The 27,105-nt window shown below is 43.2% G+C and overlaps 1 protein-coding gene across 2 annotated transcripts in view; it reads right to left on the minus strand.

Moving 5' to 3' along the window:
• Positions 1-26,680, minus strand: part of GNAO1 (G protein subunit alpha o1) — a 755,346-nt gene extending 728,666 nt beyond the window's left edge. The window contains exons 1-2 of one of the 2 annotated variants that reach the window (XM_085638722.1): positions 26,253-26,599; positions 23,791-23,833 (exon numbers count right to left, since the gene is read on the minus strand). In XM_085638722.1, coding sequence (XP_085494848.1) covers positions 23,791-23,833; positions 26,253-26,370 — 161 coding nt within the window. In that variant the 5' untranslated portion in view covers positions 26,371-26,599. Of the gene's footprint in view, positions 1-23,790; positions 23,834-26,252 lie in introns of both variants that reach the window. The other variant, XM_085638723.1, reaches the window with a different exon arrangement.
• Between the last annotated feature and the right edge of the window lie 425 nt (positions 26,681-27,105).

Genomic DNA, 27,105 nt, shown 5'->3' on the forward strand with positions numbered 1-27,105 from the left:
TAGCTAATACAGGACGCTCCTCGATCCCCCACCCCATTACTTCACAACATTTTATAGAGTATCTTTTTGATATGTGGCCCCTATGAAGTTCAGCACCAGCTCTGAACAGTGGAAACATTTTTAGACGATGTGAGAATCTGTGTTAGAATTTTAATTATCATTTCTATGTTGAAAATATGTACTGTTTAAAGGCGGATCTTTTGTCAAAACAATTAGTAGTACTTTGCATAGGACAATGACCAGAGTAAGTCTCTTTCTTCAAGCAACTGATGACTTACTTACACATCCCGCTTAGATGCCATAATATAAACATGGATTGTAATGACATTTTGCAGATGTTTCTCTGACTCCCCATGTACGTGTTTCTCGCATACTAAGACTTACAAAGAAGGATGAAAATAATGTAATTGTATAGTAATACAAACTGAAAAAATAAAAATGTTTATTAAAAAATAAAAAAATAACACTATGATGGACAGCTTTCTTAGCCAATGCCTAAAGATGGTTTAAATGGTGTGTGCAAAAGCCCCTTTCTGCATATGCTGGAGTATGTATGGGTGTTATGTGATGACATAAGCCCTTGCTAGACAGTTCATGCTGTCCGTAAGCGAGGCCTAAAAAGGAATAGCAAACAACACAACCAACGTCTGTCCCACAGTTTTAACCTGTTGGTGGGCCAGCACAAATCATTTAGGTTCTCAGTGGGGTGTTAGAATCCCACTACCTGGTAAGCCAAATACCATGTAGGGGCTAATGATCAACTTGAAACATGGCAGAACTCCTGTCTGAAGAACAAACACACAGATGTCTATGAAACAGGAGCATTGTACTCATCAATGTTCTGCTGTATTCACTGGATCAGATGGATATATTTTAACAATGCAAATATGTAAATTTTAGCAGGGCTAGAAGAAAGTCAGTCTTTCTAGTACAAAGGGATCCCTTCCAAAAGGAAGACGGGTAAAGGGTTTCTGTTTCTACTCCCCTTTTATAGGAGCTTGAAATGTTTCCTTTTATGTAAATACTGGCTCAGGATTGCCACATAGTTGAAAGCCAAGTACAATATGTGTGCTGAAATGACTACAGACTGATGACCTCAGCATTTTTAAAAGGGTGCGCTCTGCTCCAGTATAATCCCTTCTTCAGAATCTTGTTATTCTTTGTCCAACATTCTAACAACTTTCCATGTTCGATGACAAAGCGAAAAATGCATGCAAGTCTCGTACATGGGGAAAGTCATCTGCAATTCGATTTACAGATTCGGATTCACAGATCAGGAATTGCGGATTTTTCCACTGCACAGGCCACTTACAACAGAAGAAAACTAGCTGATCTTGGTGTGGGGATGTCGCTGTCCTTAGGATATCGCACTGTTTTGTATTACTGCGGACACATGGATTTTTGTATCATCAGTGTGTTTTATATAATCGTCTGTATATGTTTTTCTTGGTCTATCATTTTTGTGCTATGTGGTTTATATAGTAGCACTGTACGAGTGCTTAGCTTACATGTTGTTCGTATTCACTGCTTTACAGCCCTGAAGAAGTCCATTGTTGTGGACGAAACGGGTTGGCTGTATACGTGTAGCGCATTTAAGAAAAGAGAAGATCTGCAAACAGTTATCATATGTGATTGGGACCTTCATTTTTTGTTTGTTTACTTCTGATGTGGTGCACCTCTATGCTTTGTATCACAAACCTGGCAGATTGTTGTATTTCTTATAAGTTAAGCATACCTCAGAACAGGAAAATAGTTGTTCCTACCACTTCGCCATAGGAGTTGCCAACTTGGTGAACACAAGCAAAGCCTTCCCTTTCTGGGACAAATGTGCAATACAGTTTCCTTCACATGTTGCACTTCTAACTTTCACCTACTTCAAGCAGGCCACTTCACTGCCCAGAAGAATTCAATCAGAAGGAAGGGCCTCACCCTGGCAGTTTCATTAAGGAATCTCAACTCCAAACTGAGCGGCCCATCGCTATTACCCTTAACCCAAGTGTTACGGGCAATAATCCTACCAACAATAGCCTATGGTAGCAAGCCGCAAATGGGTAGGGACACCAAAGTGCTGGATAGCACAGTCATAGCAGCGCACCAAATTATTTTTGGCCTACCGCAGCACACCTCATCTGCACAGATCAGGCTAGAGTTTGGCATACATAAACAGACTCTGGCAAGGCAAGGAGCATATATAATCTTCTGGGACAAAGTCCAGAAATCTACAGCAGGAATCCTCAACCGGCATCTGTGGTTAGAACTACAATGGAAAGCTTCATCACCCGCCGCAAATTACCTTCAAACCAGTCTGTCCAACACGGGGTTAACACAACTCTGGAAAACACCGACCAATACCTGAACATTTAAACAGCTAGTTTGGAAATCAGTCAAACTCCTATCATGGATCAAAGATAAAGCTTCCCTATCAAAAAGGACTCATGGCTGGATGACCCTGAATACATACTCAACACCTGCTGCTCAAAAATATCTATCCTTGGGGTATCCTAAAACTCAATTTTTGAAATATCAACCAGGCCCGTTACCCTGCACAAAGCACTTCCCACATTGGCTGAAGGTCAAAGCGGACCCCACATGCTGCCTATGTGGCACAGCACCAGAGGACATGTTGCATGTACTTTGCACATGTAAGGAGCTCTTGAATGAACTAAAGCAACTTTTAAAAGCTCATTTTAATCCACAAGGTATTCGCACCAGGAGACAAGCTGTGTTGGCCTGCTTCGCACCTGATGATCCATAGTTGAATTGCCGCTTGGTGAAGTTCCTGAGACTGGTAGGGAAAAAAAGGCCAGATTAAAGCTGGAGCTCTATCCAATGGGAACTCTGAGATAAACCACAGATATCCTGACGGAAGCACAGGTTCTGAAACCGTATTATCCTCCAAACCATGACTACACAGCTATAAAATCAGACTAAACAGATACACTTTTAAAATAAGTCCAAAATAAGTCCAGGGAACAAACTAAGTTACAAGCTGAATTGAAAACGAACAATAATTTATTTTGATTAAATTCCTTTATTCATTTTTGTAAAACTTTTATAAAACGTTATCGATGTGCTTGGATGCAATGGTTTTAAGTAACAGTGCAAAATAAAAATATTCTACTCATTCTATTCTAGTCTACTTCAAGCAGGCAATGAATGTGGGAAATTGTATTATGGTGCCCTAACCCCCAACCAAGTACCATCAAGAAACATTAGATCTTCTGTCTCTCTCCTCCACAATACACCATAAGCAAAGATAGAAAGCATGGGTAGGAACCAGTCTATTCCCTCATTAAGGCAGAGATATGTTCACATAATTTAGTAGACGTTTAGCCTCAGGACAGCATGCAAATAATTAAGCAGTGCTCAATATAACACTATTTACATAGCACAAAGGCAACGTTCTGGCAAAAATTCAATCTGTTAACTTCGGAATCCAAATTCATTCACTAACAGTGCCCCGATCCTACCATCCCTCACACTACACCACAACAGTGATGCTCTTCTTCCAATTAGATCATATATCTTTACATCTCCTAGAAGCGAAATTTCCATATTTTCCACCTCACGATTTCTCAACTGTCAGCCCATTCTAGACAGCAGTCGGCTCATTCCCCCTCATTTCAATAAGACCCACAATAGCAGCACTTTCATCCAATGCCCGTCTCTCATTTACTTCTGGGAAAGCAATGCCCTTATCACATCTCTGCAAACAGTGATGAGTGCACCAGTATCACACCATCACCTCATATCCTCCTGAGAACAAGTGCATTGATTTCAGCCTTTGCGGTCATCAGGCGGAGGATTTCTATGCCTACAGCTTTTCTGTGTTTTGGACCATTAGGATTTATCCAGCACATTCTATTAGTCTACACGCATTACACATTGTGCTTGGATGGTTTGGTACATTCTTGTATTACTGAATGAGTACAAACGTGATCTTTATCTGAATGTGTGGTGAAGACAGACTGCAGTAGATGTACCACCCCCTTTGTTGAATCTATTACTGATCCTCCTCACCAGACCCTGTAGTGGTGTTACTTTAGAACTATCAAGGGCACCCACTTTCAACTAATTTGATCTTCAATGCCTGAAAAGGAATGTTAGCCAAAAGTTTCAAGTCCAACTGAAGTAATTTCTTGACACATAATAACAGCTCTAACTTTAGCACCTTCTACCATGGCCCGTTCAGGCTAGATGGGAGACATTACCAGATATGTTACCTGAAGTTATCACAGTGCAAGACACCCCAAACTTGTTGCAGTGAACAATAATGCTTTCCTCTGCAAGACATCACAATAAGTTTAAAGACATTGTGTACTAAGACAGACTATTGAAATACAGGCAGCCTGTAGTTACAAACAAGTAACCTGGCAGCCTCTGGGGCAATTGTTAAATCTAGTGATTATCTGATCTTGTGAAAGGAGTACTAGGAGCAGCTTATTTTTATTGTAGAATAATTTGCACTAGTTTCCAGTCCAGAATAAGTTCCAGCTGAAGGTTCAAAGTGCGTATTAAACAGAGGTCTAAATTTCAACACTTAAAACCTTCTTCTTCCCCATCAGACTCTTGATTCTATCAGAGTACTGCTCCCATCAGTAGTTAAGGTTTAAAAGAGTTGGCATATGCTAAAACAAAAGCCCTTCAAAAACGTTTTCTGGTGTGGCCATGAGCTTTAATACACACAGCTCTACACTAGTGTGCTGGTAGTGAAAGTGCAGTGCCACTAACCATGATTTACTCTAGATGCTGGGAAAATTGTGTCCTCAATAGTAAGCATGCCCACCATAGTCTAATGAAAAGAAGAAATGGAGGCGTATCATTGACAACAGACAGCTTAGTCCACAAGGTACATGTTATAAGTTGTTCAACTGTATGAGGACTTTGAGGCGGATGCCTGCAATTGAATGCCCTTCCTAAATAGTCCTCAGTAGAATGGCCGAGTAAAGTTATTTAAAGAGATGCTAGGATCAAACGAAGTGAAGCACAGGGTGGATTGCAAAGAAGATGCTCATCTGGCAACTTGATATATAAGGGTAGTTTCAGCAAATTGGAACAACTTTAAATCTCACAGTCGCCCCTGACCCTTAAGTAGCTGTTATCAAGTAACCAGATTCCTGACATTTAGGAAGAAAAAGAATTTGATTCAGAACATTTGCCAAAGAAAATCCAATGTATAATTGTAACTGTGTGAATAGTATTCAGGCTGAAGTGATCGGTCTACACAAAGTCTTAATAACCTTTTTATCATACCAACTATGGCTGTGGGAAGCAGACTTTGAAGGAAAGATCAGCCTCCAGAATTCATGTAATAGCAAAGAAGTGAAGGAGAGAAAGCTACAAAGCTATGTTAGATCTTGTTATGGCATGGTCTGTAAAGGAGTGCACACAAAGGATGTCCAGGAGTGCAGTAGAGAGGTGGAAACACACAAGAAGCATGGATTAAATTAGTGACAGAGGAAGACAGTAGATTATATCTGTGCTGCACTATTACGAGGTTCTCAAAAAGTGGTGCCTGAACCAAAGAGGAGTCCCATAAGTACAAGGACTGGGTTCTGGGGAAAATAAGAAAAGCTACACTGCAGAAACAGCCCTGACAATGCTAACAATTTAGGCTTATGTATAGTTAAAGGATGTTGGTGTCATGCTATTAATGTCACAATTTCTGATTATTAGCACTTTGCATTCAGCCGCTGGAGGCATTAGCTCTCAACAAGATAATAAAATGCTGATTCATCTCCAACACTCTATTAAAACGCATTGGCCTGGCTGGATAAACATTTATTGAGAACAGAACTCAAAGAGTGTCACTTTAACTGAAACAAGGACTAGAGACAGCGGTAGCTGGCCTTTTCTCTGAAAGGTAACTGGATGCATAGCTGGCCCTACTCACTTAACTATCACCTATCTGTCCAACTACGCTATGTTAAGCTCATCAACTCTTGAAAAACTTAATCATTTGCCAATCATCTGTAATTTTCCCCTCATGACCTCTGTTGCAGTAAACCTGTAACATATCTTCCTCCAACATCTCCACCTCCAGTTCTTGCCCTACCTTTCTCTGTTAAAAGTTGTCTTGATAAAGAGGTGGTCCCCAAATTCTAATCTATGGTGCATACTGCATTATTAAGCATCGACTGGCATCTAGCTACATCACCCATCACCATTCTCTTCACAACACAATTTCTATACTGTTACGTAAACATACTTATGATCACTGTTCACCATGGAGTGTGTTCCTACACCATGGAGTGTGTTCCACCAAACCACTGCAGGGCAGCTTTAATTAAAATTAACTAATTTATCTCATTCCCTGTGAATGTACTGGGAGCAAACATACAATATTATCCCCATCATGCTCTTTTTGTTCTATTAGCATTTCTAATCAATAAAAGATGGCATCACTAATAGTAAACTACACTTATCTGGACTCCAATCTGCTCAGACTAGGCATGGTACATAAATCTGCCTTTACTGACTCTTCAAAGTTCTCACCACCCTAACATCCATTGCTCTGTCTCAAATTGGTAAAATTATTCACAAATGTGAAGTGCTCAGCCAACCCTAGAAAGAAGTAGAATGGACCCTCATTCTTAGGAACCAGCATACCTCTCTATTCTAAGGCACTGATGGATTCCTAAACACTGTAAAATGCAAGGTGCATCCAAATAAGGCCAAGAATGGCTGGATTGATGCCAAAGTATCAGGATGCCCACATAAACAAATGCACACAACTAAAATAAACATAAATCATTTACATAGATATAGAGTTCTAACAATTGTGCATGGGCCTAGCCCTTTCCTAGCCCTACACCATAAATCTAATATTTAATAACTTGTGTTTTCGTTAGGACGTTATATCAATAGTACTGGAAAACTATTGCATAAGTCTGACCTGGCCAGCAACTGATTCTAGGCACACCCTCACCTAAACTGGTCATTAGGGTTCATTCCCAAGTAGAAATGGAAACATATTTGCCTATTGTTTGCTAATCAAGGTCCAGGACGGTGATAACAATCTAAATTGAGTTAATGACCCAGCCCCTTAGGTGCACAAGGTTCTCTCATTATTAGGTACAGTTGTTCAGTCTCTTCCAACTGGAACAAACTGAGAAATACAGAAGCAAACATTCCCTGTGCCATAGCCAAATTCTATACCGACATCACCAGACAGAGCTTCCAGGAAGGAATAAAGGACGTTGCATCCTGGATGAGCAACAGCTGCCTGAAGCTCAACTCAGGGCAGACAGAAGTCCTCGTATCTACCCCCTCTGTGTGGGACGACACCTGGTGGCCCCCCGCCCTCGGCAACCCTCCCACAGACCATGCCCGCAACCTCGGCATCATACTCTACTCCTCCCTCACTATGAACCGACAGGTCAATGCCGTATCGCCCACGTGCTTCAACAACCTCCGCATACTCTGCAAGACCTTTAAGTGGACCCCTCCCTCGAATCCAGAAAGATAGTCACCCACGCACTCATAACCAGCAGACTGGACTATGAGAATGCCTTCTACGCCGGAATCAACAATTCTCTACTCCACAAACTCCAGACCGTCCAGAATGCCGCAGCCAGAGTCGTCCTCAGGATCCCACAACAAGACCACATCACCCAGCACCTACGAAACCTCCACTGGCTCCCCATCGAAAAGAGAGTGACCTTCTTTTTTTTTTTATTATTATTTTTATTGAACAGGCTGGTGAGTAAGACATACATTAATACATGTATTTGTTCACAAGAGGGGAGGAAAGAAAAAAAAAAAAGGAAGAAAGAAAGAAAAAAAAAAAACAAGTCAAATAGACAAAATTAAGCTCAGAGGAGGAGCAGCACTATTCCATAAATAAACCCCAGTTCTTTTCGTGTTTCATCAAGGAGCGGGTCCCCCTAAGATTGGCTAATGAAGTCTCCATTGAGTAAATCTCAGTTACCAGTGTCCACCAATCCCACACCGATGGTGGATCAGGGCGAGTCCAGGCTCTGGTCAAAGTTAGTTTAGCACAAGACATGAGAATTGAAGCCAGAGCATCCTGAGAGGAAGGAGTGGGATTGATATCGAATAGGACAAAGGGGGCGGAGAATGAGGGGAGCTGAGTTGACCTAATTTCAAGAACCTTACGGATGTCTGACCAGTAATCCTTAAGAGTGGGACAAGAGAACAACATATGTACCAGATCAGCCGCGTGGGCCGAGCATTTGGGGCATTTGGTATGGTCGTTCGTAGTATTGTTAAGAGACCATCTGGAAATGATTTCTGGTGTGTAATATAGCATGCAAGTCGTTCTAAATTGCTGTAGCCTCAGACTAGAAGAGTGGACACTGCTGTTAATATTAGATAGGGAACGTTCTATGTCTTTCAAAGTAACATTTATGCCTAAGACCGAAAAGAGAGTGACCTTCAAGCTGCTCACATATGCCTTCAAATCCCTCTACAACACCAGTCCCCAATACCTCAACAAAAGAATCTCCTTCCACGCCCCCAAGAGAAATCTCTGCTCTGCCGACCTAGCCCTGGCCGAAATCCCCCGCATCCAAAGAGCCAAAGTGGGAGGAAGAGCCTTCGCCTCCAAGACCTGGAACAAACTCTCCCTCAACATCAGACGAACCCCCACACTGCAAGCATTCAGGAAGAGGCTCAAGATCTGGCTTTTTGGATGACTCGGAGCTGCCTGATATCTCCCCCTCAGCGTCTTGAGACCCTCACGGGTGAGTAGTGCGCTTCACAAATCCCTGGTTGATTGATTGATACCTACACTTGCTCAAAAGCACAAAAATATGAGGGAAGAACACAAATATAATGCAAAATACAAGCATATTTTATATCAACCCATGTTGACCAGGAATGGGAGTACAAATATATATGATGGGAACTCAAACCTATACATGCAAGGCTAATAATGGCGGCTCAAGTGGCTAATGCACAAAATGGAGTGGTCCATAACCTTCTGATTTGTGTGGACCCCCAGTGAATCCCTACTGGAAGTCGAAGACCCTGGCCTAAGCAATTTCCTTTTTTTATTTCAAATAATTTTATTGTTTTTTAGGGTAGGTAAAAGGTAACAGCGGGGGGGGGGGTATTTGGCAATTATATGAGGAAAAACCATGTGGTATGCAAAAACGTCCAAGAGTAAGACATGATGTAGTCGGTTGATATTGGTCTAAAATACATATGAATGTTCAGAAATATTAATGGAGGTAAACCCTCGCGAAAGAGGTCAGGAAATGGGGAAAACAAACGAGAGGCCCCAGGGGAATAGAGGGATGGGGGAGAAAGAGCAAGAGAGAAAAAATGGGGGAGTGAGAAGAAAGAGTTCTATGGCAGATGTCCCTGTCACATAATTGGCATTGATGCGAAGGAAGGTATTCGTTAATATAACATGTAGCAGCAAGCGGTTGAGTTGGTGAAGTGCCACCTATAGGCTCATAAGGGTACTATGCTTCACGGGGTTTTGATTTTCTGCATATATACATTTTGTTTATTCCATAGTTTTTGGGATGCCTGGCAATTGTATATGTTATTTGAAAGTATATTTTCTGTGCTTCTTGTGAAACAGTACCATGCCCACCAAGTGTGGTTTGACAGGTTATGAAAAGATTTCCATTCGCATAGAATGTTGCTTATTCCTAAGGTTAGCAAAAGGTCCATGAAAAAACATGTTGGATTGGTTTAGTTTTAGGGTGGGAGAGTGGCCCCAGGGGCCTATGTTAACTGTGTGAAAATTCAGGGAGATCTCAATGTTAAAGACTTCATTAATGGCTTCCTGAATTTTATTCCAGAAATGGAGGAGTTTCCTATAGTGAAAAAACATATGGAAATAGGTTTCCGGGGTGTTAAGAGTGGAAATAGGATTGGATTCTTTCCACTCATTTTGGATTTTGGACATGATTATTTTGTTCTTGTTCGAAGAGTTCAGAGATTTGTAAATTCCGGAAGCTGCTTGGGGTGTTGTGGTTAATTTAAAGAGAAGGGGGATCAAGTCAAAGACATGTGGAGAGGGGAGCTTTTTCAACATGACCTTTAGGTTTAGGAATCTAAAAGATTCGATGTTTTAAAGGTTATGTGCGTATTGTGATTCCGCACACGTTTACGGTTGTGCTGGTGTTCCCGAGGTCTTTTAGGAATGAGATGTTGTTTGATGAACAAGTTTAATCTTTGCGTTGTTCCACAGGAAAGCATAATCTAAATTATTTATATTATTTGGAAGCAGTTTATCAGTGTCCTAAGAGCCAAAATAGTGTCCTTCATTTGTTTTCTTTGTTTCTTCAAGGTTATTTTGGAAGTGAACTCTAAGGTATATGATATGTAAGGATTGCCAAAGTAGTTTAGTATAGTTTGCGGTTGTCGGAAGCGTTAGGTTATTTAAAGGAAAAAACTTTGGTTTTATTAAGGTCCAGGGAGTAACCTGAGACTTGGGCGCAGCTATTAATTACAGATAAAATTATAGGGATGGCATTTTCAGCCTGGTGCGAGAAAATAAGTAGGCTGTCTGCGTAAGCGGTGCCTTAGTAGGAAATTAACTCAATGGGTATGCCTTTTATATGTGTGTTGGTTCTGATGGTGACCAGGAGAGGTTCGATAGCTAAAAGGTAGAGAAATGGAGAAAGGGGACAACCTTGTCTAGGATCTTGCGCTAGATTTATTTTATTGGAAAGCAACCCATTAACTCTGATACGAGCCAATGGTTGGGCATTTAGCGCGAATGTTTGACGGATATAGGACTTTCCAAGATTGAATGTGCGCATAAAAGCTTGCAGGAATGGCCAGGAGACCTTATTAAAGGCCTTCTCTTCATCTAAGGCCATGGCCATTGTAGGGGAAGTTAGGGGTTTTGCTATTTCAATAATGTGGCAGAAATGTTTGATGTCTAAGCCATGTCTGCCTTTTTTAAGCCAGTTTACGATATATAGAATGGAGGGATTCTTCCTAGGATTTTTGCGTAAATTTTACAATCCAAATTTAGGAGTGACACGGGTCTATAATTATTGTACCTCTGATGGGTCCTTACCCTCTATATAGCTCAGCCAAACGATGGCTTCAGAAGTTGTACCAGTGATTTTACCAGTTTTCTCAAAGTGAGAGAAAGGGGATTTCAAATGAGGGGTTAGTTCATTTTGGAAGGTTTTCTAAAAGCTGGCTGGGAAGCCATTCGGTTCAGGCGCTTTTCCCCCAGTTTAAGGGAATGTATTGCTTTGGTAATTTCGATTCGAGGCCTAAGCAATTTCTAGATTTGAACTTCAAAACAATACACACAAATACAGGCACATGAATCAAATTTGCAAATTATGAAATATTGTATTTTATTCAAATTTTATTTAATGGGAGAGTTCGAGCTTTACAAACTGTGGTTTTATTCTAAATGATGAAGTGATATGCTAGATTCTAGCATATCACATTGTCTTTTTTCTCCTAATGCGTGCACCCTCTTTTTCTCAGCACTAGGAGTGCAAATAACATTCGAAGCCACCAATCGTTCATAATAGATTCTGCTTGCTGTACTTGCGCTGTTGCCATGATTCAGCTAAGGACGCCATCTTAACTTTTAGCTTCCAATGTCAAATTCCTACACATTTACAATGCGTTTGAAAATTGTAAATTTTACAATTTGTTTTTTATGTGTATCTGCTATTATTTCATTTTCTTAACAGTTACGGACTCTCGGAGCAGGCATCATGGACCACAGGGTAAGAACGAATGGTTTACACTATGCACTGAATATATTTTAAAAAACTGCTGAAACAAATAAATGAAGTCTTACTATAAAAGGTTAGATATCATGTCATGGCCTCTCTACGAATGGAAAGCACACCAATCGGAAAGTATTACATAGACAAAGTGGAAATTATATGTATTTAAACAATATTTCTGTTTAGATCATGAACCATGCAAAACCCTTACAGAAAAGGGTTTTTTTTTTTAGAAAAGAAAAAAAAAAAAATTAGGCACACCCAATTCCAAAAAATAGAAATTAATAACAGAAATCTCAGGTTTACTACTGAAAATACAAATGAACGAACTCCGCTATAAGTATATATTTACAATTGCCCTGCATACAAGGCTTTTAAATACAAGCAGGTTTCTCCTGAGGTAAGCAAAATATTACATCAAGCAACAGAAACCGCCCCCGTAGCAGTAGGGTCCTACTAAACTAGTCCCCAGAGATGATTATTACATGAGCTCCTCAAATAAGCAATCTTCGGTGATAACTTCACAGTCCAAAAGGAAATGCACTTTTTAAGTGGCCTGGAGTTGCTGTAAAATGTCACCACTGACAATTCAAAAGTCTAAGTATACTCCGCCCTGGCAGGGGTCATTGTACATGGGCAGAAGACTTGACTGCCTAGAGGACTGGGGATAAAGGACTGTAGAGAGAGGGTTAGTCCCAAAATCCATGAAAATTGGTTCCCTACAAGACACATCATACCATGATCGCAAAGAATCTCTACAGGAGATTGACTTGGACCCAGAGGCTAGATCAGCTCTAATATTTTCTATGATCAGAAATAGTGTAATAGCATTCCATTTCAACATACTATTCCACTATGGACACTACATTCATTTTGATTATACTTCTAAAGCAGCCACAAGGGGCAACCAACGTAAAAAAAAGCTAACAAATTGAGCTCCCTTACCTTATGTTTATTGTCTAGAACTATCCTCGCTCTCTTAAAGACTTAAATATAATGTACTAGCCACCTGCAATATTTCGCCCCTCCCAATCGCACGCTTTCTCTGCAGATAAGAAGTTGCCTAACATTCCAAATTCTAGAGCAACTCAAATATTTAATTTCCAAAAGGTTTTGAATGCAGGAGGAGCAAATCTCTCATCCAGATAAGGTACAATAGACAAATCACATTGCTAGTGATCATTCCACCCATCCAACCCAGACCTTTAAAAAAATAAATAATAATAATAACAAATTCACTCTTTAAAATGAAGGCACAAGTAGACAATGGTAAGTGGCACACCACACTTCAAGCAGAAGGTGTGGCTACACCATATAACATAAAACCTGAAGATACATGTTTTTACTTAGAATGTGTGACTCCACCACACCACATGCATCAACCAGAATGTGTATGTATAACACACTACACAACATGCATACAGGTAGCTATGCAGCACCATACACCTCAAGCAGATTTTGTGGTTGTACTACATTATACATATGTACATAGTCACACCTCATGCCACAAAGCAGGTTATAATATTTCAAAAACATGAAAAGGACATTATTCCCCTTCAGATCTCTTGGTGGTGGGCTGTAAACCGATTATGACAATTGGGATACCTAAGTGAAGAGCCAAATTGTAATTGTCTTTGCGATGGTGTACCACACCATGAACCAAAAGCAGCTATGTGGCTACATACTTACACCACACCATAAAATACATCACAAGCTACATATTTACATATTTAGTTACTCCCACTTCTTGAAATGGATAGTTGGAGGTTTAGATTCTCACTAACACAGAGTATTGGCTTCTACTCAATGAAGCCAGTTGGTACGGTAGCATACATAGCAAAGGATCCCCTGGTACTCTCCCTAACAAACAAAATAAGCCCTGTTAGTCTGACACTTCTGGTTCTTTCAAAGCACTGGTTATACCACAGCTCAAGCATAATATCTGGTGACATCATCAGAGCCCTCTAGAAACCACATGCACAACGTGAGGTTATACCACAACGTATGGCCTTAATGAGGCAACTGGATGGATAGACCAAATCACAAACCACAAACACCACACATCACACTACAAACTAAGTACTATATCACAAATGGAGGCAATGGGACTAAAAGCACCCATCATTTTCTAATAATTTCCGAAATCTTGGAATCAGATGTTAAAAGAATTCATTCAAGTAGCATTTTTTATGAAAGTTCCTCTGGATAGATGACAAAGTCTGGTTATTGCAATCTTAAAAATACTTGTTCTGTAGTTTTAGGCTTCCTTTACATATTTGGTAGCCAGTCTGCTGACCGGGATTTGAACCCTGGCCATAGCAGTGAACACGCTGAACCCCAACTAGTCTGTTTGATGAACATCCATAAAAAAAAATACTACTTAAATATATACTTTGAGCACGATTCTGAGATTTAAAAAATTAACAGAAGACTATGGGTACTACTGTGGAGTATAGGAAGTGCTAAGTAGGAAAAGGCATGAGGAACACTGCCAGCAGCCTGAAGGAGGCAAATCACATCGCTGAATACATTATGAGAACAAAGGAGAACAAAAAAACAGTTTAAAACAAATGAAATTGATGTGAGGCCATGTAAGAGCACAACTGGATGACAGTGCTGCAACAACATAGATAAAGGCAGCAACGGGAACATGGAGATCAGAGTAAACTGTGGTGCCGAGAATGGCTCTCCTAAAATGAAAAGATAAATATGCAGAATAGACAACCTAAAAGGAAGTTATACCATACTCCTGCAATGTTCTATGAGGGAAGTATACTCTGGATCTCCAGCAAGATCTCAATCAACTCAACACAAAACCTCAAGACAGACTTCCACCCATGATATTCATAAAAGCTGCCACGTGTGGAATAGACCTCCACTCACTCAACAGCCAAAATACCTTTAAGAAATGCATCAATCCAATACATTAACACAACCACCAGAAGCAGGGCCTACATCCACTGAATGATTATAGACCCCTAAGAAAATAGTTCTAATGATTTCATAGACACAACCACAAACAGAAAAAAATATAGTCACTGATTTCAATTATCAACTACGGGTTTGGACACCAACAACTACATGAAGACATGCATTAATGAAGCCTTCCGTACACAGCATGAAGGCAAACATCAAATGAAAGCCCTACTCTCACGACATGAACATAGCCATTAAACAATAATACTTCATTAAATGCTTCCAAACATTAATCTGAAAACAAACCTCTGCCCACAGAATGATCACAACCTCCTTAATGGATCTCCAGGCAGGACATGAACAACTACCCAAAGAAAAAGGCCTCATTCACTGCAGCAATGAAATCACCAGAATAGTGTTGCTGACCAATGGATGACAAATACCTGAGGAACAACCTCCATCTACCTACTGTATGTAGAAGATGGCACCAAGACAGGTCTCAATAGACAGCACAATCACAATGTGAGGGAAAAGAAGGACATACTTCATGAACAAATCCACACAGAGAATTGGCCTCACATACACCATGACCACAACTATCTCACTAATCTGCTCCAAACACAGCATGAATACAAGGCCTGAAGGATAGGTCACAAAGAGAGCATGAAGGTAAATGTCTCAGGAATAAACATCACAAATAGTATAATTTTGGCTACCTGGAACATGGAACCCACATTTTGTAAGAACATAATTAGAAGGATGGACACAAAGCATTGATATAAACACCTGGATGACAGCCCCATACAAAATGAAAAGAGAACCTGAAGCAACACCCAATCCACCACAGGAACACAACCCTGGATGGACAACTGGTTTGCGATCATTTATATACAAAGCATTTGACTAAGCCAATGACACACATGCAAACAAAATGCAAAGCGACCAGAAGCATACAAGACACAGGGGTTGGTGGTGAACTCCCTTAAACCCAGTTCACCTTTACTTTCCTCCAGCTTGGCTACATTTCCATTTGCTCACCTTTCATTGCCTTGATCAGAGAGTAGTGCCATATCGAGTTAATGTCAATTTTTGATATTTGAGGGGATATTTCTAAAGCGCAGCGTTCGCTCCGGAGGGAGCATCATGGCGCTAGAATTCCTGAAAGGCCCAGTCGTGGTAGCGGTAGGAAATTAGATGGCAGCTTTAGTGAAGTCGTCGGGGAGGTTAAAAAGTCTGTCTGTTCCTTTTCTGTCTGCAAATGCTGACGTGCTGGGCCATCGTTAGTTCTTTCCTGATTAAATAGACTACCTAATCCTGCACCATAGTACTGTCCTGCCCTCCTACCAACAGTAGTATGCCCAGTCCCATGTCATACTACTATGCCCTAATCGTCCCCTATGAAATAGGAAAAGTGAAGGAAAACAAAGGAGCGTGTTAAGACCTCAGGAACGGGCTTTAAAATTACAGCATTCAATAGACTTAGTACCAGCTCAATTCACTGCTTTGCCAACACTTGAACAAAGACAAAATGCCTTTTTTAGGGAACAGCAATGTTCCCATGCCGCCAAGCTTGTAGTTCCAATGCTCTATTCACGTGGATGTACCATGTTTACACCATCAGAGCCTCCCCTGGATCAACAAGTGTAAACGTCTGAGCTGACAGCCTGTCATCCAAGGACCAATAGGCCTCAGAGACAGTTTCCCTTCCTGATGAAAGGCAGGCACCTGTCACTGATCTTGCCTTCCCTTGCCCATCACGTAATGCATGATGGACATGGGCAGAGAAAATTCAGAATGGCCTCCACCTGCAAGGGTAAAAACACCCTGCGAGTCGGAAAACATATTTTTTTGTTTGTTGAGTTTGCAGTGCAAATTTGTTTTCTCAAAGCAAAAACGTTTGCAGAATAGGCACTTTAAACATCGTATCTGCTCAGCTTATCTGCACAGCTTATCTGCAATGCTATGAGAGGACCCATCACAGTGGTGGCTCCCTTCACCGCACGGCAGGAGGGGATCTCTAAATATATCTGTAGTATCCTAGTTTCCTGTTCATGTTTATGTATGCCATTTTCCACCACATGCTCAGCCAGTGGAATGTTACTGAGAGGAAGTATTACGGTATGTTGGGAGTCTGTGAAGAAAAGCCACAGTTGAGAATGGGCTGAGCAACATGCTGGCTGCTCCAGGTGGGGCTAGTACAGGACCTGTACTGGACTTATCTAGCTCATCTACATATCCTGTAACCTACTTCAATAAATCATCCTGAACTACATCAACCTTTGTGGACTTTATTACTACAATATCCAACACCAGGGTTGCATATGCCACGGCCTCTATCTTTCTGGAGGCCTGGGGACCGTCCACCAGCATCTAATGACAACGTTAATCCACTAATGAACACAATCTATTGAACTGGGCTTTGGGGTAGCTCAAAGAGGTTGGACTTGCTGCACAAATTTCTGTAAGCTGAAGATCCCAGCTTCGAATACTGCAGGGCCAACTTAGGCATTAGTTTAAGGGGGCAATTGAAGAACTTCACTTACATGAGTAATAACACTGTCTATTGTTGAGGTTCCAAGAGACTAAATCAATTTTGTTCTGTGCACCAGTCGAACAGCTGAACATTTAAAACTATTCAAAACATATGCAGCTGACAAATACCTGTGTTCTTCCCTTGCCCCTTTATTTTAGCTTTTTGGCAAACGTTTCTGTGGTCGAAGATCTTGAGGAACCACTCAAACTGCAAACTGGTGCTTATCAGGGACTCCCCCTGGGTGGATTGAGGATGTAGACACTCCATTGGTTTCCCCATCTCATAGTTTAAATGGGGTTGCTACCCTTGACTCACCAGACTCAGGGCTGGTTGGTTGAGGCATATTCTAGATTTTGGAGTGCAGTAGCTGCACATATGAGAGCAGCCTACTAGCCTCAAAGTAGGAATGAAGTTCAGAGCCTTGGACAGATGTGGAGGGAAGCAATCCCGACATTTTGTTGACAAGGATGTTCAGTAAAATTAAAACCTATCTTTTTGTAATACTGATCATGATGAACATAATGTGTGCACAATAAATACCTAATGAACACTAGCGGTGTACCCAAAGCTAATACTGAACATTTAGTTTCGTAAAACTGATGGTAGCAAAATAGATCATAGATGTTGTCAATAGGTGAAAATTCTATCCGTCCCCCGCTTCTTCCTATGTTGGGTATTTTGTTTCCAGGGCTCTCTGGGGGGAATAAAGGTTTCCCTTCACAAGGGGGTACTAGATGACCTACGCATGTAAGTACGGATTACTGCAATGCACTCTGGGAATGGGACCTGCCCAGACACCACTATGAGGAGGAAACACTTCCTCAGCCTGAATGAGTGGATCTATTCAACTTGGATGATGCACTGACACTTGCATTGGGTCTTGGCCCAACTTAGGTATGTAAGTTGGAGTCTCCCTTCAGCTTTTTGGTCATTTTTTTCTGACACAGACCTGCATGAATTCTTCCGCTGTTGGTCCTTGCAAAACGTGAATCTGATGGTAGCCCATTTCCTAACGGCTAAAAACAAGGCCAAAGGTCCCCAATGAAGGTCTACTAGCCAGCGCTTCAGCTGACCATGCCAGCATTAAACTCCCAGATAGCTCATGCAGTCCAGAGAAGTAGAAACTGAGTCCTGAAATCATTTCTCCCCCTTACCAGTGACTGGAAGTGAACATTCCAAAAAATGAAAGCTACCAGTGAAAGTAAGGCAAGTGGCGACTATGCCTGGTGAGCACACTAACTGTCTAAAACACCAACTATTATTTTTCCCCAACCAACCCTGCTAATTTTGTGGTGGTTTAGAATACAGCTGGCATGTAGCTACCCTGATCGAGAAATACTTGTGAAGTCTACAACAAACTCTGCAATTGAGGGCTTGCACCCTCTACTGTAGGCCAGTCTCTGGTCTTACCCTCTTCAGCATTAGGATGAAACCCACCTGGAGAAAACAGCATGTAACCTAGAGGTCTAGGGACCAGAGTGTGAGATACGAATGAATTAATTGAGTTATTTAAAATAGTGCTTGGCTACTCCAGGAGTGTCCTGGCGCTAGGCATCAAAGGTAGGTACAGGGGAGGCAAGACCCAAATGGCATCCTAATACCCTAAAAACTAAAGAGGTACGTTTTCAGTGCTTTTTTAAGCTTGCTTCCTCTTTAATTAATCTCAGATAGCCAGGCAACTGGTTCCACATACCCGTGGTCAATACCGTGAAGGAGGAAGCCCCTCTCTGCTGCTTTTTAAAGCAAAGTACTGTTAGCAACCCAGCATGACTTGAACGCAGCGATCTCGCTGGTTTGTAGTCATTGATCCTCTCATTCAGGTAGGAGGGACCTTTGTTGTGGAAGGCTTGGTGTGTCAATTAAGGCTTTGAACATTATTCGCTTGCGCACTGGGAGCCAATGGAGCTCCTCATCTAGGAGAAATACTGACGAATGCTTAGGTAGCTTATATAGTAGGCAGACCTCCATATTCTGAACCACCTGTAGACGCTGGATTAAGTACTCTGGCATGCCCAGGTACAAAACATTGCTGTAATCTAGCCGCAATAAAATCAGAGCCCTGACCACTGTGACCCGAGCTTCATGAGGTATCAGGTTCAGAAATTTCCTGAATAGTCAAAGGATACAAAGGCATGACTTTACAACAGACGAAACCTGGAAGCTGAAGGAAAGATGGGAATCAAACAAAACGCCCAGATTTTATGCCACCTCCGTTGGGGGCAGCGGGAGAGGGACATTATTAGGCCAGGCTCCTATACATCCAGGGAGGGGATTTGACCAAAACAACAAGATTTCGGTCTAGTCTGGGTTGTACAGTAGTTTGTTCCTCCTGAGCCAGTCGATTAGTGCCTTTAAACAAAGAGCAAATGTTTGTTTGGCGCTAACTGAGTCACCCTCGTAGGTGAGCAGAAGCTGCGTACCATCGGCATAGGAAATTATATTAATGCCGAAAAACTCAACCAGGGATGCCATCAGGAACAGATAAATATTGAAAAGGGTAGGACTCAGTGCGGAGCCCTGAGGAACCACAACATTTCAACTGCTTGGCTTTGTAAGAGCATGGCTTCATCCAAGCTACCTGCTCTCGTTCCTCCAAAAAGGATCCTAACCATCTTAAGGATGGACCAGTTACAGCCAGGTTTTTGTAGCAAGATGCTGTGGTCCACCGTGTCAAATGCTGCTGGCAGGTCTAACAGCACCAAAGCCACATTGAGACCATTGTTTTAGAGGCCTCACACCACCACCTTAAATGCAGTCAGCATGCTTCCGTCTAGAGATCCAGGAATGTATTTGCCAAATTCTGAGGCACTGTTCTTTTCCTGTACATCTTGCAAGGAATACTGTATTATTGTTTGTCTTTGTTTCTGCTCGTTTTCAAGTGTTTGTGGAAAGAACAGTCAGGAAAAGTAATGGATAACATCTTTGTAACAAAGTGTCTCGGGCAAAAGACTATGATCCGCAATTATACAGTGCTATGATTTTGATCAATTTATGTTTACAAAAACTGTTAGTAAAGCCAAATGTTCTCAGAACTGCACTGTTGTGGTACTGAGGTTTTGCTCTCATGGTGGCAGAATTTTCCACATTTAGTAATAGTGCACTGTCTGCGTAGACAAGGGCTGTTGTCATTGCATTAAGTTTGCATCTTTCCTATTATTTGCATCACATTTCTTATTGTAAAAATATTTGAAACTTTTGAGGCATTATCAAGTTTTGGTGCTCACACATTCATATTTTGTGATAACTGTGGCAAAGCTCTTACACTCGCCCCATATAGCTTCCTTAAGCTAGACGTTGCCTGCATTTCCACATCTACTCGGAGAGTCAAGGAGGTGTAGGGAGCCAACTTTCCATAGCAGGCTAAGAATCTAGAGCACTAGTAACTGAGAAACACCAATACTCTAACATTTGATAGTGTGTCACTGTCCCTTTAACTGGATAGGATGGGAAAAAGCTGCAATGATCCTTGTCAAATGTGCTCTGAAAGTGCGTTCTTGTGATGGGACATGATATATTATTATAACCAGCTCATTTCATTGTTTGAACGTAACCAAAAAGACCAAAAACAGAGCCACTGGAATAGAGCGATGTAACAGCGCAGTGAGACTGAGCATCAACTACAAACACCACGAGAAAGTTGGCACCTACCAGCTGCATGCACACAACCAAAAAGCCTGAAAATAATGCAGCAGATATTTAATTTAAAGCAGATCGTCAGCCTAAGATTTTGATTGAGAGCGTAAATTCAGTGATCTGTGCATGTTAAAATATTCACACCTACTGAAACATGACAGTGAAAAAGTGATGTAGGTTTGGAAAGGCGCAATGAATTGAAGGTAAACATCGCCCTACATGACCATTGCCTGTGAAGAAAGGAATATTAGGACAAACTGTGGTTGGATAAAGAGGAGCGAAGACTGAGGACGTAACTGCACAGTCACCATCTGCAAAGAATACGTTACAATGTACTGAGGCTACATATGGATGTACACTGAATTTAGTAACTGATACATAACGTAAATGAACCGTGGCTGGGTTTTCATGTTCGAGCTTGCATGGCCAATCCCAGTGGAAAACTTACATTAAAAGCCTTCATCGCCTGGTTTCGCTCCAAGTCTACCTATATGTTGTATTGGGTAGTTATGCTTTGATCTCTTAGTTTGTCTTTTGATGTCCTTTAGATTATCCCTTTAAGGTTTCCTTAGCGTTCATGTGTGGAATTAGAATGTAATGATGGAACATGGAATGGAGTTTCAGAGGATTGGTAACCGGCTTGGGGATTACGAGCTGCTTGTTTATATGCTCCGATGCTTGAGCATTTCATCTGCAATAAATCCAGTTTAACCATCCAGCTCGTGCTTGGATTTACTACAATTATTTGGCGACGAGTTCCCCCACGCCAACGATTGGCTGCTGCGAATCAGTGAACTGGATTTTAGCAATAAAATATACATTTCAAAAAGCGTGTCGCACATTTCGGAAATACTAATAAAATGTGTCAAAAAATTAACTGCTTGGTCAATCCATTCAAATCTCATTTACGTGAGGTATTGAACCTTGAGGTATTGGGACAACGAATGGCGGGTTAAATGTCACTGCACGGTTCCTGTGGTTTCCGATAAGAGTCGTGAAATAATCGTCACTGTACGTAAAAGAAAGGAGGGACTGCGGCCGTTTAACTGTACAGTGACCATAGACATTCCTCAAGTCCTACCATAGCAGGTTAGCATGGTTTCCGATACCTTCCGAGTACCTCCGAAGGGCTTCGTTCAGTCTCCTGACTAATGGCACCGCGTCTGCGCAGTGTCGGCACAAACGCTCCCGAGACAGTTTCCGGAGATAGCCGAGCGGCAGGAAAGAACGTCGGAGCTACCTGAGCCTAGGGCGCTGTCCAACACCTGGAGCGCCTGAACGGCACGTCGGGCAGTTCGGCTCAGCAGACCGCTCTGAGCACCGAGAACACCCCCAGACGGCAGAATAAACATCATTTCAATTAATCCTAAACTGTAAGAAACTATACTGATTTTGACATCTGGCATCACTTTGTATGCCGTACACGCCCACTAAATGAGAAGAGGAACCAGGCCGACAAACTTAGAAGGGGGGAATGCAAATATGACACTCAAAAACTCCCTCACAGCCCATACGAGGACTGAATCCCCCCCCACCCCCGTTCGCGGCTGGCCTTTGCCAAGTGCCAGCATACTGCCCCATCACGGCGCCCACTGCATGGATCCCTTACCGGAATAAAATCATCCACAGTTTCCACCAACATGCTCCACCCCCTGTGGGACGCAATTACTTCAGCCATCCTGTCAGCCTGATCAGTAATCATTTTATTCTTGCGTGGTGTTTGTGCCGAGCGGCCGCTAATTAGACACAGTGTGTGTGTGTAAAGGTGTCAAAGCACGCCTGGCTACCTGGAGAACAAACACTAGTCTGCGTGTGCTAATGAAGCCTCCAGCGCCTCTGCACCAAACGTGCGAGGGTCGGGTGGAGCGGTGCTAGACAGAGACAACACTGTTGAAACATAGGCGAGAGGGCACTGTACAGCACAGAAACACTCGGAAATAATGGGCTTTTTTACACGGCGACTGGGCCCGGTGCCTTGATTGACAGCAATCATGTGTGTGGGCAGCAGCCAAAAATTATTTTATTGTTAATTAAATTGGAAGGCTAAATATCTCGCATGAAGCGGCTCTAAATGGCAGCGTCTTACACGCATTAAAAAAAATGAAAGCCAAGCGCAACAGACCTTTTCCAGATCAAATATTGGGAGGGGGATGGCCAGGGAGATCCAATCCTGACATTAAGCTTAATTGACAGCGGTAACGTTTAATGGTTCGGCCCTGGCTGTATCTGTGCCTTTCACATCCAGTCCCCGTGCCCCCGCCTCTCCCCGCTCCCTCGCCTCTCCCCGCTCCCTCCCAGGGAAAGAAAAGAAATCACACAACCTCCAGTTCAGCACCAGAGCCATGAACAGCAGACACCCTATCACGGCCACAAAAAGGAGCGGACCCTGCCCCGCCCTCCCTTTCACCAACGGGAAATACACTCACAAAACCCGACCGAGGCTTCCCCTGCCGTGGCCGGGGTGATACCAGTGTGCGGAATGAAAACCACGACAGCGAAACCTCGACCGGGAGGAAGAAAGAAAGGGCTGGGCTCCCTCCATCTTCCTTTCCGGCGAGAGCTCGGATAAAACCAATGAGCAAACAGAAAAAAAGGACACTGCACAATCCATCGGCACAACGCTATGCCGAGATATATCAACAAAACCACATTTTACAAAAAAACTACAACGTGCAAATTAAATACCTCAAGTTCCATCCCCTCCCCCACCAGCAGTCACGGTACAAATCCCCGAGCAGATGACAGATATACACAAAGAGGGATAATAATCGTAATACTCTGCTCAGTAATAATTCCATGAAAGGCATACATCTGCACCCGGACAAAGAAATCTGGTGCCATGCAACTTTAATGCAAGTAGAAATGTCTGCACGGCATGTCCCTTTAACCAAGGACCACATTCGAGCGATGCATGCCCTGCACGGAATAATGATGACAGTCTGCTAAATATGGCGGATCCCATGGCATTCACAAGCCACGATCCTGCCCACGGAGGGTGAGGAAAGTAATGTAAAAGGCACTCACTTCATCTGTTTGACGATGGTGCTTTTCCCGGATTCTCCAGCCCCTGAAAGGGAGGGAAAAGATAAGGGGTGAGTCTCAAGCAAGGCAGCTCACGATACAAACAGACCTCTCATGGAAAGGTAGCATGTGGGTCCACATCAGAACATCCCCACTGCACCCACGGTGGCATCAGGTTAGGAGACAGGGTGCAGTATGTGCAGGAAGTTGAGGCAAGAGTCCCATACAGAAAGACTTGCACTGTTCCCCCATGATCAATACAGAAAGGATTATTCTAGTGCATCAGCGCCAATGTTCAAGCAGAATCATAGCAAAATATTTTGGGAGAATTGTGGATTCTACATACACAATCATTCGCCATATAATAAAGACATTAATTGGATATTTCGCAGGGATCATGAATAACGAGCAAGGGATCCTGCGTAGAAAACATGCATAATCCTATAAGAAAGCATTTGCTTTGGAGATTTGTAACAAAGGTTTAGTAGGCTCTATAAGCAAATTCATAGGAGAAAGATGAGATGTTGGAATTGTGGCTAGGGACGTGAAGCAATTCAATAAAAGTACACTGCACCCTTCCAATGTACCACAAGGACTGACTGATACAGAAAGGAGACAGGATCTGATGTATAGATCTTCCATACCCAGGCTGCCACATTCCCATGTAGAATTATCACTGAAATACAGAGAGTTTTCAGGAAATAGGGCTGGGGGGTCCTTTGTAAGCTATGTGGATCATCCTCCAGTGCAAGCAGGACAAAATATGGGGTGAAAGCATGAATCTGGATCTGCTACTCTGTGCCTTTCCTCTTTCAGGTATTGTCTATGGGAAACACACTCCATTAGAAAGGCAGGATCACTTGGTTAAGATCCAGGGTTGTGGCTGCTCCAACAGTGGTACCACAGGCATCCTCTAAAGATGGGCCATTTAGAATATCATAAGGATGACAGAGGAGCCAGAAGTTTAGTGGTCCAGGTTCCGGCGTAAGACTGTGGCATCCTAAGGGATTCAAGGTTGTGCGGTCTCAGGCTCTGATGCTGGTGAATCAACTTAAGGAATATGCAACACTAGCACTCAAAGTTGGGAGTGGATGAGGGGTGTGCAATCCCTGGATTTCACAATTAGGGGGTTGCACATTGCAGGGAGTGGGAGGGCAAAGAAGGGAAACATGGGATGCACTCTGAAGAGCAACTATGTAAATGTGTGGTTCTGCGTGTTGCAATGAACGTGGGGTGACTGGGCGGAGGTTGAAGGCATTTCTTTCGCACAGAGGATGCGCAAGAGGATGGGGTGAATAGGAGGCAAAATACCTGGACTCAAACTGAATAAAATCGTGGCTGTGAAAGGGTTATCATTTATGCACTCAGCAGCTTGCAATAAGAATGTACCCTCTAGGGCAGATAGGGCAAAGGGTGGTAGATAAGAGGAATAAGGATAACAGGATAGGGAGTGGTCAGATACCCGGAAAGTCATTAGGCTGGACAATGAAGGGTGTCGAATGAGGGAAAAAGATTCTTGTAAATTATGATGCATCATCAACATGGTAGAGAGCAGTGAGCATGCACAGTACATACAGGAAAGATAAGGGTCAAATATTGTTCATTCCCAGAAAAGGAAGTCTGGATCTTCGATGTGGGGTGACGAATATTCTGGGGCCTAGAAGGCATAATGAATGCTGTATGTGAGTAATGAATTTGTTTACATGGGATTTACTAAAAAGGGAGTTTTTGGTTAAGTTACATACACTACATATAGGCTGACAACACAGTTAATGGCAGTTTACTGAAAAAAGTGGGGAATATTCTGCTACTAAGGGAGAGCCGGCGTTTCATGAAGTGAAGTGTGTGGAACTCCGGACAGGGCCCTGCACACTGAAGCTCTAAAGGGAGTTGAAGGTACTAGCAAAAGTCCAATTATTTAAGTGTAGGAGATACAAGATGGGACACAGGCACTTCTTTCTAGGGGGATCCTGTGCACTGATTTAGGACGGGCCAAACTCACAGAAAATGGTGGGGAGGTGGCTCTAAGCACTGTAACTGTCAAAGGCCCACCATGCCTATGGGAGGAATTGGTTTGCGGGAGCTCCCAAATGGCCCTGTATTCCGAAATAAAGGCTTGTCGTATGGAATGGCCAGCTTCTTCACCTGGATGGGGTGTCCCCCACACACGTGATGAGGAAGGCCCAATATACTGCATAGGAGTAAGGCCCTATGAACAGGCTGGGAGTGGTCTCATATGCCCTGAATGGGGACAGTCACCAGCGCACTGTCTGGCAGGTGATCCCCAATACACTGCCTGACAGGTGATTCCCAATGCAAAAGACTGAAGGGTGGTCCCAGTGCACTGCTTTGGGGGGATATGTGGGGGCGGGGGGGAGGTTCCGGTGCACCCGGTCAGGGGCGTCTCCATGCAGTGATTTGGATGGTTCCCAATCCGTGATGTGGGGCAGTCACCAGACTCTCACCCAGCAGCAGCAGCTTGACATCCTTTGCGGCGCTAATGCCGTCCTCCTTGAGGTTTTTCTCGATCTGCTTGCTCCGCTCCAAGGCGGCTCTCTCCTCGGCGCTCAATGTGCATCCCATGGCGGGCGGAGGGTGGCGGGGGTCCTCTCTCTGCGGCTCCTGAAGCGATGCACCGGGGGCTGCAATGCACCGACGCCTCCCGGGATCCGGCTGGGGCTCTGCCGCTCTCTATAGCGCGCGCGGTCCAGGCAGCATCCGAGGGGGGCGGGCGGCGGCCGGGCAGGGGGTCTCTAATGGGCGGCGGCGGTGGCTACGAGCGAGCGCATCGTTTGGCGGATCACAATGGAGCGAGCGAGGCAGAGGCGGGGAGAGGGGGGGAGCGCGCGCCACCGCCGGGAACCCGCTGCTGCTGCACGGCCAAGGCTGTTCTGACGTCACGCGGAGCAGGGGCGCGCGCCTCTCTTCCCTGAGGCCGCGTATGGGCGCGCGCGTCAGGGGCTGCTGCTCCTGGGGCTTGTAGTTGAAACAGGCGCGTGCGTGCTCTCGTGCTGCTGCGCCCGCTAGCCACTGGCTGTCTTGCTGAGGGTGCGCGCTCGATGCCCTGCCTGAGGAGCAGGAGATGGGCCGATAGAGGGATAATGACGTCGCGTGAGGTGTTCCCTCCCAAAGCCGAGTTGTTCCCGCCTCCTACACGCTTCAGCAACACGCTTGCGCAGAGAGTTCTAATCCATTCGCTTTGTGAATTATCACGCTGGGATATTTGAGAATTATTTGGTACCGTAGTAATGCATTTCTTTTTCTTTGTTTATAAGAAATGGTTCTTAAACATATGTGGCTTGCTGATGTGGTTTACTG

This window comes from Triturus cristatus, chromosome 12 (assembly GCF_964204655.1).
Source record: "Triturus cristatus chromosome 12, aTriCri1.1, whole genome shotgun sequence".
NCBI lineage: Eukaryota > Metazoa > Chordata > Amphibia > Caudata > Salamandridae > Triturus > Triturus cristatus.